The sequence below is a fragment of the Delphinapterus leucas genome, chromosome 12 (genome assembly GCF_059928025.1).
Source record: "Delphinapterus leucas isolate spDelLeu-1000000601 "Yukka" chromosome 12, BTC_Dleu_Yukka2, whole genome shotgun sequence".
NCBI classification, from domain to species: domain Eukaryota; kingdom Metazoa; phylum Chordata; class Mammalia; order Artiodactyla; family Monodontidae; genus Delphinapterus; species Delphinapterus leucas.
Window position 1 is genome coordinate 95,957,950 of NC_143140.1, and position 18,375 is coordinate 95,976,324.

The 18,375-nt window shown below is 54.1% G+C and overlaps 1 protein-coding gene across 12 annotated transcripts in view; it reads left to right on the forward strand.

The window, feature by feature from the left end:
• ERMARD (ER membrane associated RNA degradation) overlaps nt 1-14,823 on the forward strand; it is a 35,910-nt gene extending 21,087 nt beyond the window's left edge. For 5 of the 12 annotated variants that reach the window (XM_022561342.3, XM_022561347.3, XM_022561357.3 and 2 more), the window contains 5 exons: nt 650-726; nt 1,287-1,412; nt 1,727-1,945; nt 2,806-2,919; nt 4,090-14,821. In XM_022561342.3, coding sequence (XP_022417050.1) covers nt 650-726; nt 1,287-1,412; nt 1,727-1,945; nt 2,806-2,919; nt 4,090-4,270 — 717 coding nt within the window. In that variant the 3' untranslated portion in view covers nt 4,271-14,821. Of the gene's footprint in view, nt 1-649; nt 727-1,286; nt 1,413-1,726; nt 1,946-2,805; nt 3,565-4,089 lie in introns of all 12 variants that reach the window. The other 7 variants (XM_022561408.3, XM_089922267.1, XM_022561428.3 and 4 more) reach the window with 4 other exon arrangements.
• The last annotated feature ends 3,552 nt before the right edge of the window (nt 14,824-18,375 follow it).

The following is an 18,375-nucleotide window of genomic DNA, read 5'->3' on the forward strand; positions in this document are numbered from 1 at the left end:
CCCTTCCTTTCCCCACAGTGGGCATTCTGCACCTTCACCTTTTCCGTGGCCTCGACTCCTGCCGCCTGTGATTTAGTCACCTTTTATTCTTCAGCCAGTCTTGCATCCTGTTCTTTCTAAGTCCGCTGCTCGGGATATCAGCTGCGTAACAAAGTACCTCGTTTGGTGGCATCAACAACCGCTTAATTTGCTTGTGCTTTTGTGGGTCATAAATTTGGGACGGGCTCTGCCAGACAGGAACCCATCTGAGAAGTGGAAGTCTGTGCTGGGTGCTCGGCAAGCTGCACCCGAGCAGAGGTGGGGACGAGGGGAGGGGCCCGTCTCCAACCTGCTTCTCCCTGTGTTCTCAAGGCCACAGGTATTCGCCACGGCTGGCCCCAACCAGGGGCGGGGACACGGACCAACTCTCATCAGGAGGCATCAGAAGAATTTTGGACACTTCCTTGGAATCCCATATTTCACCTGCCTTCCTTTACCTGATTTGATCGAGTAACAGACCCGTCACCTAGTTTTAAAGTGTGGCATCTGTAACAATTTTACAGATACGTCTTTTCTTGGAAGTGATGACAACATCTGTAACAACTTAAAAACATATTTTCTAGAACATTATTTAAAAATCTTGAAAAGCAGTTGTACATTGTCCTGTCAGGTGCTGAGCTGTGAGAGGAGCATCGGAGTTTGGCCTCTGCTGCCTTTGCCTGAAGGATCCGAAAGGGAGGCTCAGCGGTGAGTGCCCCCCAAGTCATGCAGGCCTCGCGAGGGTCCGAGAATGTCAGCCTATGAACGATTTTTTTTTCTCTGGCAAGCCTGTTGGGAGACAGATCCCAAGGAGGAGTTGCTAGGTCTTAGTGACTGGAGGGCCAAGACTGGGGGTTCAGGGCCCGGTCATGGGGAAACCGTTTGCAGAGACCAAGGGCACAGGGACGAGAGGCAGGCCTTGTGGGGAGGAGGGTGGCATCTGGCAGAAATGCCTAGTGGACGGTGTGACAGCGGGTCTGAAGCTCAGGAGAGGAGTGGGCGTGGACACACTGCAGAGTCAGCTTGAGGGAGGACTCTTGAGGGTCACAGGGCATCTTCTGACAGCAGGTGCATCGCCCACAGTGTGTTGTGTCGTTTCTTTTTACCTCTCCCTCTGATGGTGGCTTTTTCATTTTATTTTTGGGGAAAGCGAGTTGCAGATTGAGTGCTTTGCTCAGTGAACCACTGAAATAAATATTATTCTGCACTGGCACTAATTAGGCATCTTGCTCATTGTCATGTATCTTTACATGTTTTCTGTTTTTCAGATCAGAAGGTAATTCTGAAATAAATGCCTGCCACTCTTTAATCACAGAAATCGTGGCTGAGCTGTGTCACCACGTGCCCGAGACCCACCGCGTTCCTCACGACTCGGAGCACCTTCCGCCTGAGAAGTAAGTTCAGGGTATCCTGGGTGAAGTATATTGGGGTCGCCGACCTTGCAGTTTTCTGTGTTTGAAGTCTTACACGTTGAAGGTAGTGTTAGAATCCTACTGTGTCCCAGGAGGAATTATTAGATAAGCCCTGATGGTGCGTGCGTTGGTCTGTCTGACGGACGTTACAACACACGATCTGTTCTCACCATCGACACCCGCCCAGTGTAACGATTGCAGCAGGAAACCGAGACCGCGTTGGAGGCCGCGGCAGGTGTGCAGGCCACGGAGGACTGGTGACCATAGGCCCTCGGGACTCTCGCTCTGCTCTGCAGGTGGCCCCAGCTGCTCCGTGAGCTCTGCAGCATCCCTGTCCGGACCCTGTTCTGCCCCAGAGCCGTCCTGGAGGTGCTGGCCGTGCTCCGGAAGATCGGCGCCCACTGCCACCGCGTGTGTGACCAGGTGGCCGCCTGCGCGGAGCTGAGGCGCCGGCAGTGGGAGGACAGGAGCCTGCGCTCCCGGCAGCGGCGGAACTACCTGCGCCTGGTTCACAGGTGCGCGGCTCGCAGGTCTCGTTTAGAGGAGCCCTGCTGGGCAGCTCTTACCTCAGGGTACACTTCTACCCCTGACTTCAGAGAAATACTTATTTTCAGGAGAAGTTACATACGTGTCACTTAAAAATACAATTTATAATTTTGGGATATGGGTTCTATGGTCCCGGATTTAAAATACGACAGCAGATTTACCTGGGGATGCCAGCATTGTGTATTTTAGAATGTGCTACATCCTCATGAAATTACCATTTTGGACAAATTCCTAGAATTTCTGGGTTGAATGGTATCTGTGTTTATAAAGCTTTTAGTAAGTATTCCTTTGCTTTCGGAAGGTTACATACCTACATATATACACCCTTACCGGCAGTTTATGAGATGATGCTGTTACATCACACATCCTTCCCCAAAACAGGACATATTTAAAAATTCCTCCCGGGAAGACTGGAGTCTGACTTTAACTGGAATTTGGTCCCAGAGACGTTGAACCCATTCTCATGTTTAAGCCATTTGTGTTTCTCCTCTTGGGAGAGTCCTTTGCTGAACGCTGACTTGTAAGGAAGGAGCTGCCACTGGGCAAAGGGACCGGGTGCCGAGCCGGTGGAGCCTGGTCCTCAGAGCAGGCAGGGCGCCTGCGGGCTCAGAACCAGGCGAGGAGCTCAGGCCCAAGGTTGGGGGGCATCCCGCACAGCCTGCAGGGGCCGGGGCTCACGGCCACTGGGATAACGGCTGTCCACATAAGAGTGTTCTTTTGAGAAGTTTGGATTTAAGGACTTTTGAAAGAAGGATTGGTTAGGTGAAACATTTTTCTCCTTATAAAGGTGATACATACTTACGTTTATTAACTTTTACTTTATTTTTAGTATTAAGCTTCTGTCTCCTATGCTTTATCTGATTTTATTGCTGATTGCACTGGAATTGGTCAACATTCATGTGGTTCTTGGGAAAAATACTTCGGAATATCAGCAGTATCTAAGGTCAGTGCCCTCACGTACAGGAGACGCAGCTGTGTTTTGCTAATTCTGAATCATGTTCACTCCTGTTGGTTATTTTCTTGGTGATTTTTTCAACCCCACAGTCTGGTCCTGAACTGTTCTTCTCTGTGGACTTAAGTGCAAATTTGTGAGCCTTTAAAACTGACATGTTTCAGAAAATTTAATGTGATTTACATGTGAATGATTTAGGAATTCCTCCCTCTGGTGTAAGAATAATGTCCAGACAGTGTTATCGGGAGGAAGCTGGAGAGGGTGCCACCGTCTCAGGCAGCTGTGCAGATGCCTGGGGCCAGGTCACGGCTCAAAACCGTGGACTGTCTCTGCCGCGGGGCTGCCCCAGGTACTGTAGGGTGGTGCCCTCCACCCACTAGATGCCAGTAGCCCCCAGTTGTGATGACTAAAAATGGCTCAGATGTTGCCACAGTCCTCTGGGGGCAAAAATCACCCTAAGTGAAAGCTACGCCTCTAGACAAAGGGTCTGTGGATTTTCATCGTATTATTCTTTTAACTTCTCCCTAAGTTTGAAAATTTCAAAAATTCGTAGTTGGAGAAGATTTTAGGCTACTTGGGAACCTTTGAGGAGAACTTGGAAAATGTGAAAATAGCGCTTCTTCCCATCAGTCAGAGGTAATTCCCCTGTGAACTTTCTGACGAATTATCTTTCAGGAAAAGCCTGCAATAGCTGCTCCAGGTGGGACGTGTCTCCTTTGAAGGGGTGGCCCCTCTCTCCGTCGGGTGAGGCTGGTCATCAGGGTGGGAACAGGAGGCACAGCCCCCGAGGTCCTGTGTCCTGTGGGTTTATTACGCGTGAGTGTGGTCCAGACGGCCTCTAAGGTCCTTTCTGGAACCGAGTCCCATCAGCTAAGAGCATCCGTCATATGTGGATTTGGTAGAGAAAGATGGAGGGTATGTGAGCTGTGTGGAGTCTAGGTGTCCATCCCCTCCAGTGACACTCTAGTTCGGCGTTCTTCTCCTTCATCCAATTTGTGTTCTCTCATTTCTGTTTTGAATGTATTTCTTTTTCTTGAATCCTCAGACAAAAATTAACTACAGAACTTTAGTTGTAATTTTAAAATGAAGGGGATACATTTAACTCATCATTGCATTTTACAAGGGCATAGATAAAGAAATTAATTTCTTTCTTTTAAACAGGTTCTTAAAGTCCATCTTGCAGTACACAGAGAACCTGGCGGCTTACACCAGCCAAGACAAGAACAAGTGGGATGAAGCTGTCAATCTCACACAGGTGGCCTTGTTGAAAATTTGGACTTTTAGTGAGAAGAAACAAATGTTAATACATTTAGCCAAGAAATCCACGAGTAAAGTAGTCTAATAAGTCAGGATGCTTTGGGATCTATCAGAAAACCCGACCTGAATAGACTTTACAGCATGTGAGTTGAAAATCCAAAGGCAGGGTGGATTCCAGGTACTGCTTGATCAGGGCACAAGGTCCATTGCTCTGCAGTTTCCTGACTTGCTTTTCCCAAGTTGTTGGTGTGAACCTCAGGCTGAATCCCTGGGAACTGGCCGTAGCAGTTTTGGGCCTCATCTCCCAATGCATACTGTCCAGAGGAGAGATTTTTCTCACCCAGCTGTCACCCAGGAATGGGCGGCTTCATCTTACTGGCCACAGGCCTAATCTTGAAACGATGGCTGTGGCCAAGACCCTGCCCTGCACTCACCAGTCAGGCTAGGTGGACGTCTACTCCTGGACCGGCCACTGGGGCGTAGAGGGAGGGCTTGGGCTGGTCACCCTTGTCCCTGGAGCTGAGAGTGAGGTTGATATGATTCAGATCTCGAGGGAGAGGGTTGGGGAGGAACAGCTCCTGGAAGACGCTGGGCAGCACGCCTAACGGTCTGCACGTCCCCAGGTTTCCAGGTCTGGCGGGTTTAGTGCAGGAACCAGGAGGGCGGAGGAGTGAGGGCCAGGGCTGCAGCCAGAAGAGCCGGGTCAGCCCTCGCAGGATGCCCTGGGTGGCCACTGCAGGAAGCTCCTCGTCCACTTCGGTGGCAGCAGCAAGGCTGTGTTTCTCCAGGAACCCCTGCAGGGCTGCCCCCAACCCCAGTCTGTGTGTGCTCGGCTGCACCCACCTGCCGTGATGCACAGCCTTCTCCAGCCTTGCTGGCAGGTCTGGCCTCCCAGGAAGGACTTCCCACAGCCTGTTCTGGCTTCTCAGCTGTCAGAGATGAGCGTGGAGGCCGCCGTTGGGGAGGTAGGGCCGTGTGACAACAGCCATCCGTGTTCCATCTGTCGCTTCACCAGCCCAGTACCTGCAACCCCCTTGTAAAGTGAACTTGTGGGTAAAGACAGTGAAACCTGCTTCTGCCTCATGTGATGCCAGACGCCCACGTCGAGTGTCCACCTCTGGAGAGGTGCTCCTGTGGTCGGTCACGGCCTCCTGGGTGTGGGCTCGAAGGCTTAACCGCTCCTAACCCTCCTGGTGTTGGCGCTGGAACGGGCAAGGGGGAAAATGGACTGATCTGTACTCTCACCAGCCAGTGCAGGATCTGCAGAGCCCCGCGGCCACTAGGCTGGCAGAAGCTTGTGTTAAACGCTGCTGCTCTACAGCTCATCGCGTTCCTTTGCCCTCAGCTGCCCACCTCTGTTGGTTGTGGGTCTTCACCTGGTAGGTTGACCCAAACCTCATTCCTGAAAGGGCTTTCCCGCTAGAAATCTTCCTAGTTTTGGTAACTAGTTTTCTGTTGACTTTTATCCCTAGAAATGGGCATCCTTTCCCATGGGCCCCCAAGTCCCCGCCTGTGGCCGCAGCCCTGTCCTCAGGGGCGTGGGGGGGGGTCACCCCCATTACAGTCGGCCCCTCTCGGTCCTTTGGTTCCCTGACACAAGGCCAGCACTGCGGGCGGGCCCTCAGTCCTGTGTAAGGGCTGCCTTGGGGGCCTAGCCTCCCCACAAGCCGTGGCTCCGAGGGGGTCACAGGGATGCTCCCCCCTCACCTGCTTCCTCCATCAACCATGTGTCCTGGTGGCTCAGAGAGGAGGGTGCCTGTCGGGTGGACAGCAGCCCCAGGCGTCCCCGTCTCCGCCATGTCCTCCAGGGGCTGCTCACGGGGCTACAGCGCGTGCTGAGGCCTTGGAAGTGGTGCCAGGAGAGCCACCCAGCGGATAAGGCTTCTGTGCCGTGGTGATGGGGGGTGGGGGTCACTGATGTCCACAGGTCACCGTGTCACCTGACGCCAGCGGTGGGCGCTCTCGTGGGACAGACGTCAGCATGCTGTGCACTCACCTCCTCACGCCCACGAACCACTCTGATACCTCTGGCCCTCGACTTCTGGTCTCGTTGTTTCCAGGCCCCTGACCACCTGGCCACACTTACCAGTTGCTTCCTCCGTGTAGACCCACCCTCACGGCCATGGGTCCTTCCCGGCGCTTGACCTGCCCCCCGAGACAGTGCGGGGGGCTGCCCTTGAGGCTGTAACACTACAACTTTCTCCTTTAGGTGGTGTCAGTGGATCTTGCAGAAATCAAACAACTCGTACTTGGGGCAGCCGGCCGTAGGAAGCTCTCCTTAAGCCTGTGGGCACACGGCGAGGAGGTGTGGGCATGTGAGCCTTTTGTGTCTGACCTGGGCCTTGGAACGTGCACAGCCTGGTCCTGCGTGGGCGTCTGCAGTTTCAGAAGGAGATGCTCCAGCAGGCGCCAGCCCGATGCTGCAAGGGCTCGGACGACACCTCCCACCACCTCGGTCACGAGGACACTAGGAGCCTCGGTGGAGTCGGGGTTCTAGCCGGTACACGGTCCGGAGGGCAGCTAGGAGAGTTACTGTCACGGTTGTGTCCCAGAACCCTTGGGTCTGTGCTGTGGGCCTGTTTGTGGCTCAGCCCCAGCACCGCACAGGCCGCGCCCGCACACCAAGATCCTCCGCGAAGGCTCGACACCCACACCCCAGATGCCGGTGCTGGCGACTTCAGAGTCACATTCGGCCGTCACTTCGCAGTCAGCTTTCCGTCCATTCTGCCCCAAGACCATCTCCTGTCCTGCCCAGGACTCTCGCCGGTCTTGGTCTGGCCTTCGAGGTGGGGGAGCTGTCTTCCTGTGAGATCGGGCGCAGGCCTGTGTGGGTGCTAACCCCGTAGTCCGAGGACCCCAGCGTGTGCTCCCACAGGGAGCGGCGTGCATTCTTTTGGTGTGCTTGCAGGCCCTTCCCGCGGCTCCCTGTGGGCAAACGGCGGCAACGTGGCACCCGTGACAAGCGCTGCCCTTGCTGGGGTGCCGGGCGCTAGGGCGGTGTGGCTGGTGCCTGCCCGCCCTCGGGGAGGCCACGCCGCTCCTGGCCGGTGCTGGGCTGGGCACTGCGCACGGGCTTCCTCCTCTCCGCCCGGTCTGTTTTCTCTGTCTGCCCTGCTCCTGCAGAACCCCTGCCTTGATCGGATGCCTCCCTGCGTCCACGCGGGTGGCAGCCGCAGCAGAGAGGGCTGAAGCTCATTGTTTTCCTCAATGTCCCATGTCTGCTGCTCTTCACCGTTGAGCTGATGTAGAACTTCACTCCGAGGGGCAGGCGTCCTGAGGGCTGTGCCACACCAGCTGTCTAGCCAGCGGGAGTCGCCAGGGTAACAGGCGCCGGCGGCTGAGGGTCCACGACCCGATGGGCACCGTCCGTCACGGCTGAGGAGGCCAAGCAACTGAGAAGCGGCCAGAGGTGCCTGAAGTTAGCGAGTCAGCCTCATGCGCCCCCCGGACGCTTTTTATTTTCTCTGCTGGCCGAATACCTTCAGCAGATGGAAATTGCTGGCGAAAAGGAAAGAAGTGAAGATTAGCTAAATTTGTTCTCCATCAAAAGCTCTCCAAGCCATTCGAGAGCGAGCCCGGGAGGGAGTCAGCTCGTGCCGGCCTCAGGAGCGCGGCCGCAGAGGGCAGAGGCCGCAGGCTCGGACGCTGGACACAGGCTAGACCCCGGCTCCGTCACGTTTATTCACGGGCTCAGCCCCCCACACCGTTTTCTCGTGGGTGACGTGTGGAGGGTACCGTCCCGCCCCGATTAGGTTGGCGTGACGACCGTGTGCGGGCAGCCCCCAGCCCCTTCCTGACCCGGGCGTCGGTGGCCCTGCCAGGAGGAGGGACTTGGGTGCCTCCGTGTGGCAGCCGTGCTGCGTGCGGGCGGAGAACGTCCCGGCCTGAGCCCGTGGTCCCCTCCCCCCACCGCAGTCTCCGGATCTCTGCGGGGTTTTCGGTGAAGGAGGGAGCGGGGAGCCGGCCGCTGCCCCCCGTGTGCCCGTCGGCGCTAAGGACAGCTCGGCCTCAGCCCGAGCGGCGCCGCAGGACTGCACCGGAGCCACGGGGAGCGCCCCTCAAGGTGGGTGTCCGGTGTGCCCAGACGCGCGCACACCTGGAGGAGGGTCGCTGGGTCGCGTCCCTCGGCGCCTCCTGCCTCGCTGTGCTTCAAGGGTTTGGTCGCGAAGCTGCTCTTGCGAGTAAACTCCGGGCTCCTCAGGCGAGGGCCGCTCCGGAGCTCTGTTAGCGCCGTCGCACGGGCTGGGCCCGTGCCTCACGTTGTTGCGCTTCTCTGTCGGGTCGCGGGGCGGCGCTCTTCGGCAAAGCAAGGCCGCGGCGGCCGCGGGATGCGCTGGAAGCCTCTGAGGGGAGGGGCTGGGGGATCATGGATCCGGGCGGCACCTGCTCCTTCCTTCGGCCTTCCCTGCAGCGGGCAGAGCCCGGGCTGCCCGGGAGGGTGAAGAGTGGCCGCCCTCTTGTCGGCAGGGCCCACGGGGCTTTTCCCGGGAACGAGCTTTCACTCCGGCCCGGCGAGGCAGGAGCTCCCGTCCTCAGGGAGGAAAGCCCGGGCGGGATTGACCGTGTAGCTCAGAGAACGAACCGCAGGGGAGAAGCTCTTTGTTTGAAGACTGAGGTTGATTTCCTGCGGAGGACGGTGTTCGGCGCGGAGGTGCCGTGGAAGTGGCCTCCTGACGGCTCCCCTTTACCGCGAATTCCCAGCTGGCGTTGCGGCGTCTGGGGGCGGCTAAGAAGAGCCCGCGGGGACGCAGGCCTCCGCAGGGCGTGGCTGCGGCCGGTCTACAGCCACGCTTCGCAGTGCCAATAAGACGACGTCGCTCTGTTGGTGCCCGTGCCCCCAAGTCTTCGAGGCAGACATAACCTGCACCTGGACCCCTCAGGGTCCCCGGGGCCCTGGATAATGTGGCACCAGAGTGAATCGATTTGGGACCGTTTACAGCCCATCTAAGATCAGTTCTTAAGTTTTTCCAAAGAAGACCCTGGATGATGCAGCAAGTTCTTTTGACACATCATTCAATTCCTTTAAGACAAGAGTATTTTAGGGTACATTCAAAAAAGCCCGTCACGCGCCGAACCCCGCAGCACTGGTTACAGTCGGGGCGGGCGGTGGCACAGGTGCGTCTGTGTAAGTACCGGGTGGGCGCCTTGTTCCCAGAGTACCTCGAGGTCCTTATTGTTCACGTCCGCCCCCTCTCCACCCGCACCCACCCAGTAGGACAGCTCCTTCAGGAGCGGGGGGGCCTGGGAAGGCATCTCCTCGGGGGAGGAGGGCGGGGCCGGGGTGGGGCTGGTCCTCTCCCCGAAGGGGGCGTGGCCAGCGAGGCCCGTGCCACCTGGCATCTCCTCTCCATCTCATCACAGCCCCGTTTCTACAAGGCTTTGCGGGTGGGTTCTCCCGAGAGCGAATCCCCACAGCAGCACTGTGAAGGCGCAATCCCGCCCGCTTTACAGGGGAGAGAGCAAGGACCCGAGAGAGGGGCTCCCAGCGTCGCGGAGGGGAGGGTCTTGATGCAGGCCTGCGTTCTGGGCCGGGGACTCATCCAAACGGAGGCAAGGCCTGTTGGGTGGCGGCACCGAGTTTGACCTCCTTTCAACCCGCCTAGGCGTGTTCTCTGTTCTACTACGAGACCCCTGAGGGTGCTCAGGAGTGTTGCTGGGCCTTCCTGCAGCTCTGCGCGGGAATTTAACTTGGCCTCTGCAGCCCATGAGTGACTGTATTTCACAAAACCTCGCCCCTGAGTTACTGCAACTCTCCCCTCCCATTTGTAAGACGTAACACGGCTTTGAGTGTCAGTGAGGAAATGTCACGAGCCTGCCCTTCCTGTGAACGTGTGTTAGCGCTGTCAGCGCTCTGGAGGGACCCAGTTTCTTGCTGGGATCAGATTCCTGTATTTCAGCTCATTTCTTTCTTTTTCTTCCCTGTAGTAGTTGATAATTCCGATTTCTCTGGCTTGGATGAAAGTTACATAATAAATAGACATAACTAATCAGAAAATAAGTACTTCATTCCACTGTGGGCAAGGCATTCTGCTAGGGAGGCTGAAGGGTCCCAAGAGGCTGCAGAGGGAAGAGGCCATCGCCGTGGATGGCGGGGATGGATGGCAGGAAGTGCCATCGGAGAGGCGCTGGGTCTGGGGTCAGCAGGGGCCCCAGGTGCCATAAGGTCCTGCTGTTTCCCTCTCCATCCTTGGTCTGGGTTGGAGTCATCAGATTGGGCTTGGAGGGTATGCCAGGTGAGGAGAGAGGTGAGGACGAACCCTTGGGAGGAATGATGGTTAGAACAAAGCACAACCAGGAAGGCCAAGAAGGATCCAGCCGAGTGCAGGAGGGAGGCCCCGGGGGTTCAGAGGAAGACATGACCCCAGAAATGTCTCGGGACGAGGCTGGGGAACGTCCACGGCTCTGGTAATCGGGGTCAGGTGGGCGGGAGGGGGCAGGAGGCAGACTGTGTCCACAGACTGTGTCCCCGGGGGTTCGCAGAGAAGTGGAGGGGCCTGGCAGGGGCTCTGCTGGAGAGCCCAGAGGGCCGGGGAGACCAGTGCATCTCAGGACTCAGAGTGTCTCAGGACTCAGAGTGTCTGAAGGAGGAGAAAATCCTGGAGCAGGTGAGATGGACAGGTGTGCGGAGCCCTGCGTGAGGCCGCCTGACCTCAGAGAAGAGGGAGGGAAAACATGGTGCAGAGGGTTTCAGGGAGGAAGGAAGCTGAAGAAATGGACACAAAGCAGCTAAATGCCCTCGGTGAAGCAAGAAGAGAATGGGTCTTCCAGGAGCGGAGAGGTCGGAGGAGGGGCTGAGGGTGGGGATGTGGGACCAGGGCTTGGAGGAGGTGAGGGCATCGGTCAGCGGAGGACAGCACTGCCCCGGAGCCCCGGAGGCGAGGAAACCTGCCGCCGCCCCTCTCAGGACACGGGAGCGAGCCGGCTCCATCCTCCCGTTCTTTCTCTGTGGACGGTCGACCTCAGTTACTTACGGGTCGGGGGAGCCCTGTGGCCCTTTTAGCCTGGCCATCGTCTCCACGAGTGGGGATTCAGGACGGGCTGGTGCTGGGGGCACCTGGGAACCAGTCGAGGCCCATTTGCTTCGTGCTGTTTATCGTGGCGCGGCAGGAACGCAAGAAGGTGTGAGAGCGACCCCGGTGGGGCTGCGGCGGCGAGACAAACGCTGGGGTGTCACTGCCTGTAAAGCCTGTTGTGTCCAGATGGCTGCCGCCCGTCCAGCCCCGTCGCTGTGTTTGTAACTGTGTTTGTCCTCAGAGCACCCCCCTCCTCTGCCCCCTGCCGCCTCCCGGGGCCACCGAGACCCTGCCTGTCCGGCTCTGCTCGCCCGAGTCCCCGCGGCTTCCTCCACCTTCTGCCGGCGCCCGACGAGCATCGGAGGGCCGAGGCCCCAGGGACTGACGAGAGGGCGTCTCCATCCCGAGAGGGACGCCCCCTGGAGGCCGGCGCCGGCACTGCCGACTCCACGGTGTTCGTCGCCACAGAGGTTGCCACGTTCTCAGCTGTCACTCGTGCAGAGCAGGTGCTCTGTGAACGCAGCGGTCCAGGCACGCCCTCCGCCCGCGTGACAGCTCTGCCGTGGCTACCGGGACGCCGCCCGTCGGGTCCGAGAAGAAGCGGCTAACTTACCCCCACCGTCCCGTCTTTTCTAGGGCATTCGTGACAGGAGGTCTGATTGCTGAGGATGTGGTGGTGAGGCACTTTTCACACCAGCTTTCGGACCAATCGGCCGCTCACTGAGGCAGCGTCTCCCCAGACTCCTTGCTCACCCTGCGAGCACCTGTGGGGCCGCCGCATCCTCGGGTCCTGGTGGACGCTGAAGTGGGTGGAGGACAGGTCAGGCCCTGCTGCTCCCTCTGTGCGGGGGCACCGCGCCCACAAGGCCTCAGTGGGCAGGAGGGGAGCCGGCGGGTCAGCCGCCGGGGCGGGGGGCGGGGACACCCTGCAGAGGGCTGGCAGCCGTCAGCCGGAGCCGGGGTGTGTTTCAACCTCAGAGAGTGGGCCGAGCAGGACCCCAAAGTGAAGGGCAAGGGCAGAAGGTGCTGCAGGTGCCAGAGGGACCCCACGCGGGGTGAGCGCGTGTGAGACGGGAATGGGACCCAGTGGACAAAGGCAGCAGCACGGTCACCGTGGCCGAGGTGGCTGGACGGGTGGCTCCTGTCTGACCCAAGCGCTCGGCCTGGACTGGATGCTGAGTGAGGCCTGTGGGTCCACCTGAGGATGGAGGAGACCGAGCGTGGCCAGGCCGTGGGCTGTGGCCTGTCAGCCCTGCAGGGTTTGGAACTTCAGCCTCTGTGGGACCAATACAAATGGTTCCCAAGTCCACTGGGTTTGATTGACAGTTCTGATCTCTTCTCTGGCTGGCTCCAGGAAAGGACTTTTGCCAATATAATAGGTTTTGTATTTTTATAGTAAGTTTGAGCGTCTGTTTGTATTTTTTTCCCCTGGACTATATAGAGGTTTTGTCCATTTATCTGTTGGGTTGCAGATCTTTGTCTTGTTGATTTCTAGGGGCTCTTTATATACTAAGGATATAGCTTGTGATAGGAAGTATATATATATATATATATATATATATATATATACACATATATATTTTTTCCTCATTGTCTTCCCTTATTTCTTAATTTGCTGATGGTAGTTTTCTTTTATGCAGAAGTTTTTATTTTTGTGTAGTTGAATTTATAAATCCTTCTTTTACTGCTTTTGGATTTTCAGTTTTAATTAGAAGAGTCTTTCCTTGACTGCAAAGTTATAAAGGAATTTGCCCATGATTTCTGTTAGTACTTTTCTGAGTTTATGTTTAACATTTAAATATTTGACTCATTTGGAACTCATTTTGACATACAGTGTGAGACATGGTTGCAGCTTTTATCTTTTCTTATTTATTTTGTTGGATAGCTACTCTGTTGTCCTAATGCTGTTTATCCCACGGTTGCTTTTTCACTACTGACCTGAGATGTCACCTTTACTGCATACTAATTTACCACATACTTCCAGCACAGCAATGGTCTAATGATTAACACTGGATTTGCCTACCTATTCTTGTTTCTTTTTCTATTTGAACTTTCGAATCAAATTGTCTAGTCATCTTCTCACAATAAAAAATTCAATGACCCACCTCCTAGAGAAATGGAAATAAAGACAAAAATAAACAAATGGGACCTAATGAAACTTCAAAGCTTTTGCACAGCAAAGGAAACCATAAACAAGACCAAAAGACAACCCTCAGAATGGGAGAAAATATTTGCAAATGAAGCAACTGACAAAGGATTAATTTCCAAAATTTACAAGCACCTCATGCAGCTCAATAGCAAAAAAACAAACAACCCAATCCAAAAATGGGCAGAAGACCTAAATAGACATTTCTCCAAAGAAGATATACAGAATGCCAACAAACACACGAAAGAATGCTCAACATTATTAATCATTAGAGAAATGCAAATCAAAACTATAATGAGGTATCATCTCACACCAGTCAGAATGGCCATCATCAAAAAATCTAGAAACAATAAATGCTGGAGAGGGTGTGGAGAAAAGGGAACACTCTTGCACTGCTGGTGGGAATGTGAATTGGTTCAGCCACTATGGAGAACAGTATGGAGGTTCCTTAAAAAACTACAAATAGAACTACCATATGACCCAGCAATCCCACTACTGGGCATATAGCCTGAGAAAACCATAATTCAAAAAGAGTCATGTACCAAAATGTTCATTGCAGCTCTATTTACAATAGCCCGGAGATGGAAACAACCTAAGTGCCCATCATCGGATGAATGGATAAAGAAGATGTGGCACATATATACAATGCAATATTACTCAGCCATAAAAAGAAACGAAATTGAGCTATTTGTAATGAGGTGGATAGACCTAGAGTCTGTCATACAGAGTGAAGTAAGTCAGAAAGAGAAAGACAAATACCGTATGCTAACACATATATATGGAATTTAAGAAAAAAAATGTCATGAAGAACCTAGGGGTAAGACAGGAATAAAGACACAGACCTACTGGAGAATGGACTTGAGGATATGGGGAGGGGGAAGGGTGAGCTGTGACAAAGCGAGAGAGAGGCATGGACATATATACACTACCAAACGTAAGGTAGATAGCTAGTGGGAAGCAGCCGCATAGCACAGGGAGATCAGCTCGGTGCTTTGTGACCACCTGGAGGGGTGGGATAGGGAGGGTTGGAGGGAGGGAGACGCAAGAGGGAAGAGATATGGGAACATATGTATAACTGATTCACTTTGTTATAAAGCAGAAACTAACACACCATTGTAAAGCAATTATACCCCAATAAAGATATTAAAAAAATTCAAAATCAAATATCCAGGAAAACCTCAATCCATCCTTATTTTTGTTGTGGTTGCATTAAGTTATGAAACAGGTTGGGGAGACTGTGTCCTGTGATGTTGAGTCTTCCTGGTGAAGAACGCGGTAACCTCTCCATTTGTTCACGTTTTCTTATATGAATTTTTTAGGGTATTTAAAAATGTTTCTCAAATAGATGTTAATTTCTTAGGTTTATTCCTAGAAACTTTATCTTTGTTTTTTGGGTAATTAAATGGAGGTAATTTCTTCCATTATATCTTTTAAAGCTATTGGTTTCTCTATTTTAATTTTATACACTGATATCTTACTAAATTTTCTTATTATTTGTAGAAGGTTTTCACTTCGTGTTGTCTTTGGGCTGAGATAGATGTATTTTGCCATGTTAAGGAAATATTTAATCCTATTTTATTGAGGGTTTTTTGTTTGTTTGTTTGTTTGCGGTACGCGGGCCTCTCACTGTTGTGGCCTCTCCCGTTGCGGAGCACAGGCTCTGGACGCGCAGGCTCAGCGGCCATGGCTCACGGGCCCAGCTGCTCCGCAGCATGTGGGATCTTCCCGGACCGGGGCATGAACCCGTGTCCCCTGCATCGGCAGGCGGACTCTCAACCACTGCGCCACCAGGGAAGCCCTTTATTGAGGTTTTTAATGCTGAATTTTATGAAATACTTTTTCAGCTTCTCTGAAGATGATCCTATTATTTTTTAAATCTTTAGATCTATTAAGAGATAAAACAAATTACCTATAACCACTTTTGAAACCAGCTTTTTAAAAGTTTTGAATTTTATTTTGACATGTAATTATGTTTAGCTGAGCTCTATAGCATGTGTTATTGAAAACCCAATTTTCCATAAGGACGTACCATTTTCTCAAGCATCTGGAGTTCAACAGCATCTTGAATTCATTTAACAAACCTTATGGCAAAAAAAACCAGAGCTGTGCAGTCATGCCATTATGTAAAAGCTGACATTTGTTCTCTGAGTTTGAAAAATAATAGATATATATATTTTAATGAAGAAAGTGACATACAGTATGCTCGTCTTAAACAAAGCAAGTGTCTTAAACAAAGCAAGAGTGCACAGAAGTAGGTATGTAGGAAGCTAGAAGGATTAGATAAACATTGTCAATAAATTTAAATTGACGGGATACACACTTTTAAAATGCCTTTTAAAAATAACATAAGAAATAAGTTAGAAAGCAAATACGTAGGAAATCGAAGTTCACAGATGCCTGCTATCAGACAGACCTGCCAGCACGCCAGTCTCCATGGCAACAGCAGAGTGAGGGACCGGAGACGGAGGAGCCGCCACAGTAAGCCTATGGATCCCCTGAACACCTTCATTTCCGAAGCTTGCTTGTTGCCTTTCAATTTTACAGAATCACATTACAATTTTTTGGTGACTGGAAACCAAGAGGAGAAAAGATTTCTACCTCCAAGATGGAGCAGGCACTCACCACTAAAGGGGAGCGATCTTGAGGCTTTTTACAAAATATTTATCCCCCGGGACTTTGGTCAGGTGCAAGGAGCCCAAGCCCTGGGTCTGGATGACACGCAGGACCCAGTTTTTGATATTATGTGTGTCGTGGAGGTGCCTGTAAATGGGCTACAGACACTGACTTATGGGTTATTTGTTTGTCGCCTCTGCAGTGCAGTTGGCAATAAACACACCACCTTGAGGTAGGGGCGCTGGGAAAGCCTCATCAAGCCGAGAGCTGTTCACCTGCTGGCATTTCCTCCTGAACCTCCTCCTTAAACAGCTGGGTAGGGACCTCATCCGCCTCTCTGACGGCTGTAACGCTGGGTGATGGATCTCACGCGGCTGCCAGTGCGGGTGGAGCCCCGCACCTGCGTGCTGTCTGATCCAAGGCTCCTGGAACATGTTTGTTTAAGCCAATCAACGCTTTCTGATGATGGCACGAGCCTTAAAGCCTTGACGCTGCCATTTTTCAAAAGGGGCAAAGCATGGCTGACGACAACAGAACTCATCCCCACAGCAGCAGCCCTGGGAGATGAACCAAGGGCTTCCCTGCGTGCTGTCCGTGCCCCCGCCTCCCACCTGCACGTGGGGTAAAAGCCGCACAAGAGACTAACCAGAAGCGAAAGACTGGAAACGAATGAGAAGGCACCGGGCAGGCTCCCGCTCAAAAAGCCCCACCAGCCAGCCGGATCTCGGCCCACTGAGGTCACGTTTGCAGTGGGGCCTTGGGCAGTGGGTAAACTGCGGGAAGGGTGATCCGGGGGTGGGCGGCCGAGCAGAGGAGCAGAACGGCTTCTTCAACGTTTTAAAGATTGCTTAACGAAGAAGCCACTGTAAGGGGGCCTACGACCCATGCGTATCTGCTGACTAACTGGCGTTACACGGCCGTCTGTGTGCTCAGCTCTGCCCCAGGGTTCCTGTGCCTGCGAAGCCTCCTGCTCCGTCAGGAGGACCTGCCGTCCACGCACAGGACAAAATAGCCGAGGCTCACGCGCCCCCAGGCAGCGCTGGTGGATGGCGCACCCTGGACGGAGCGGCTGGCGTGATGTGACATTTTACATATGTGACCAGGCATCAGATAAGCAGGAAGGCTTATTCCATCATCCAAGTCCATCCTGCGGACTCAGCTTCCGGGAGCACAATATAATATTTCAGTCAAAAAGCTAAATCCTTCCTTGGCCTGGATTTCTTTAGGGATAATCCCGACTAGAGCATTTACACTGAGAGAAGACCCGTGTTTGTCAGAAGTACCTCCTAGCAAGCTCCGTGGCGAGGGCCAAGCCATTATGCAAAGCGAGTGTTATTTATTTATCTTTCCCGGAAAACAGAAAACACACTGTACACACACTTGCCATTCAGTTTGGCAGAGGCTGAGACGAGGTGGTGACACGTTCATATATCAGGAAGCAGTTTGAAAACATTAGTGGCGAATTAAAACCAAGCTCCTGACAGAGATGCCCGCCCAGGGGTTCCTGCTGTCCCGAGTCAGCCGGGCCCCACGAGGTTGCCAGACGGTAGGGGCAGCTCTGCCTCCTCTGACAGCCCCTCCCCCTGCCCCACTGCCCAGCTCAGCAAAGGAATGTTTGAACAAGATAACACGCCCCCAAAAGCCCAAATAAAGTGTTAGGGGGAGCACAGGTGGGCCTGTGTGAAAGGTAAACTGTTCCCGAAGCAGCAATCAGGCAAACGATCTGACTGTCGATCTGGTTAATGTTTCTGCCTCTCGCCTGCTGTGCACACGGCTCCCGCTGGCGGGGCCCAGGGCGTGTGCTGTGTGGACAGCCTCCCCGTTCCCCGGGGGTCCCTTCTTTCACCTGGAGCCGCAGCCAGGCAGCTTCTAATCACACACCTCATCAGGCTGTGCTGCGCAGAGGGTCTCCCACCTTCCCGCCAGGCGTTACCTCAGCTGCCAAAACACAATCTGTCCTGACGGCCCTGAAGCCGGGCCCCCGCCCCCCGCTCCTCTGCTGATGCCTGAGTCTCCATCTGACTCGGGGTTGGTGTGCTCGGCGGCACTTAATCCATTTCTCCCTCCAGCTCACGGCAACAGTGGCTCCTGCCAGGCCGGGCTGGCAGCGGCTCCGACAGCGGGACGTAAACCCAGCTGGTGCCCGGAACTTCCGTGTTCATGCTCACAGCAGCCCCGGTGCCGGGAGGGTGGTTCCCGTGCATCCCAAACGGACAGGGGGCGCTTCCTGTGGCCCCCGCTCCGCATTTGGGGCCATACCTCTGGTTACCCGGCAGCGTCTCTTTGTCTCAGTCCTGGTGAGACCAACAGAGAAACAAAAGCAAGCCCCGTGGGGCTCGGGAGGCAGCAAACGGTGTGAACAGGAGGCCACGCTGGGCCCCTCCACTAGGAGCAGCCCAGTGGCCGGGACAACGGAGG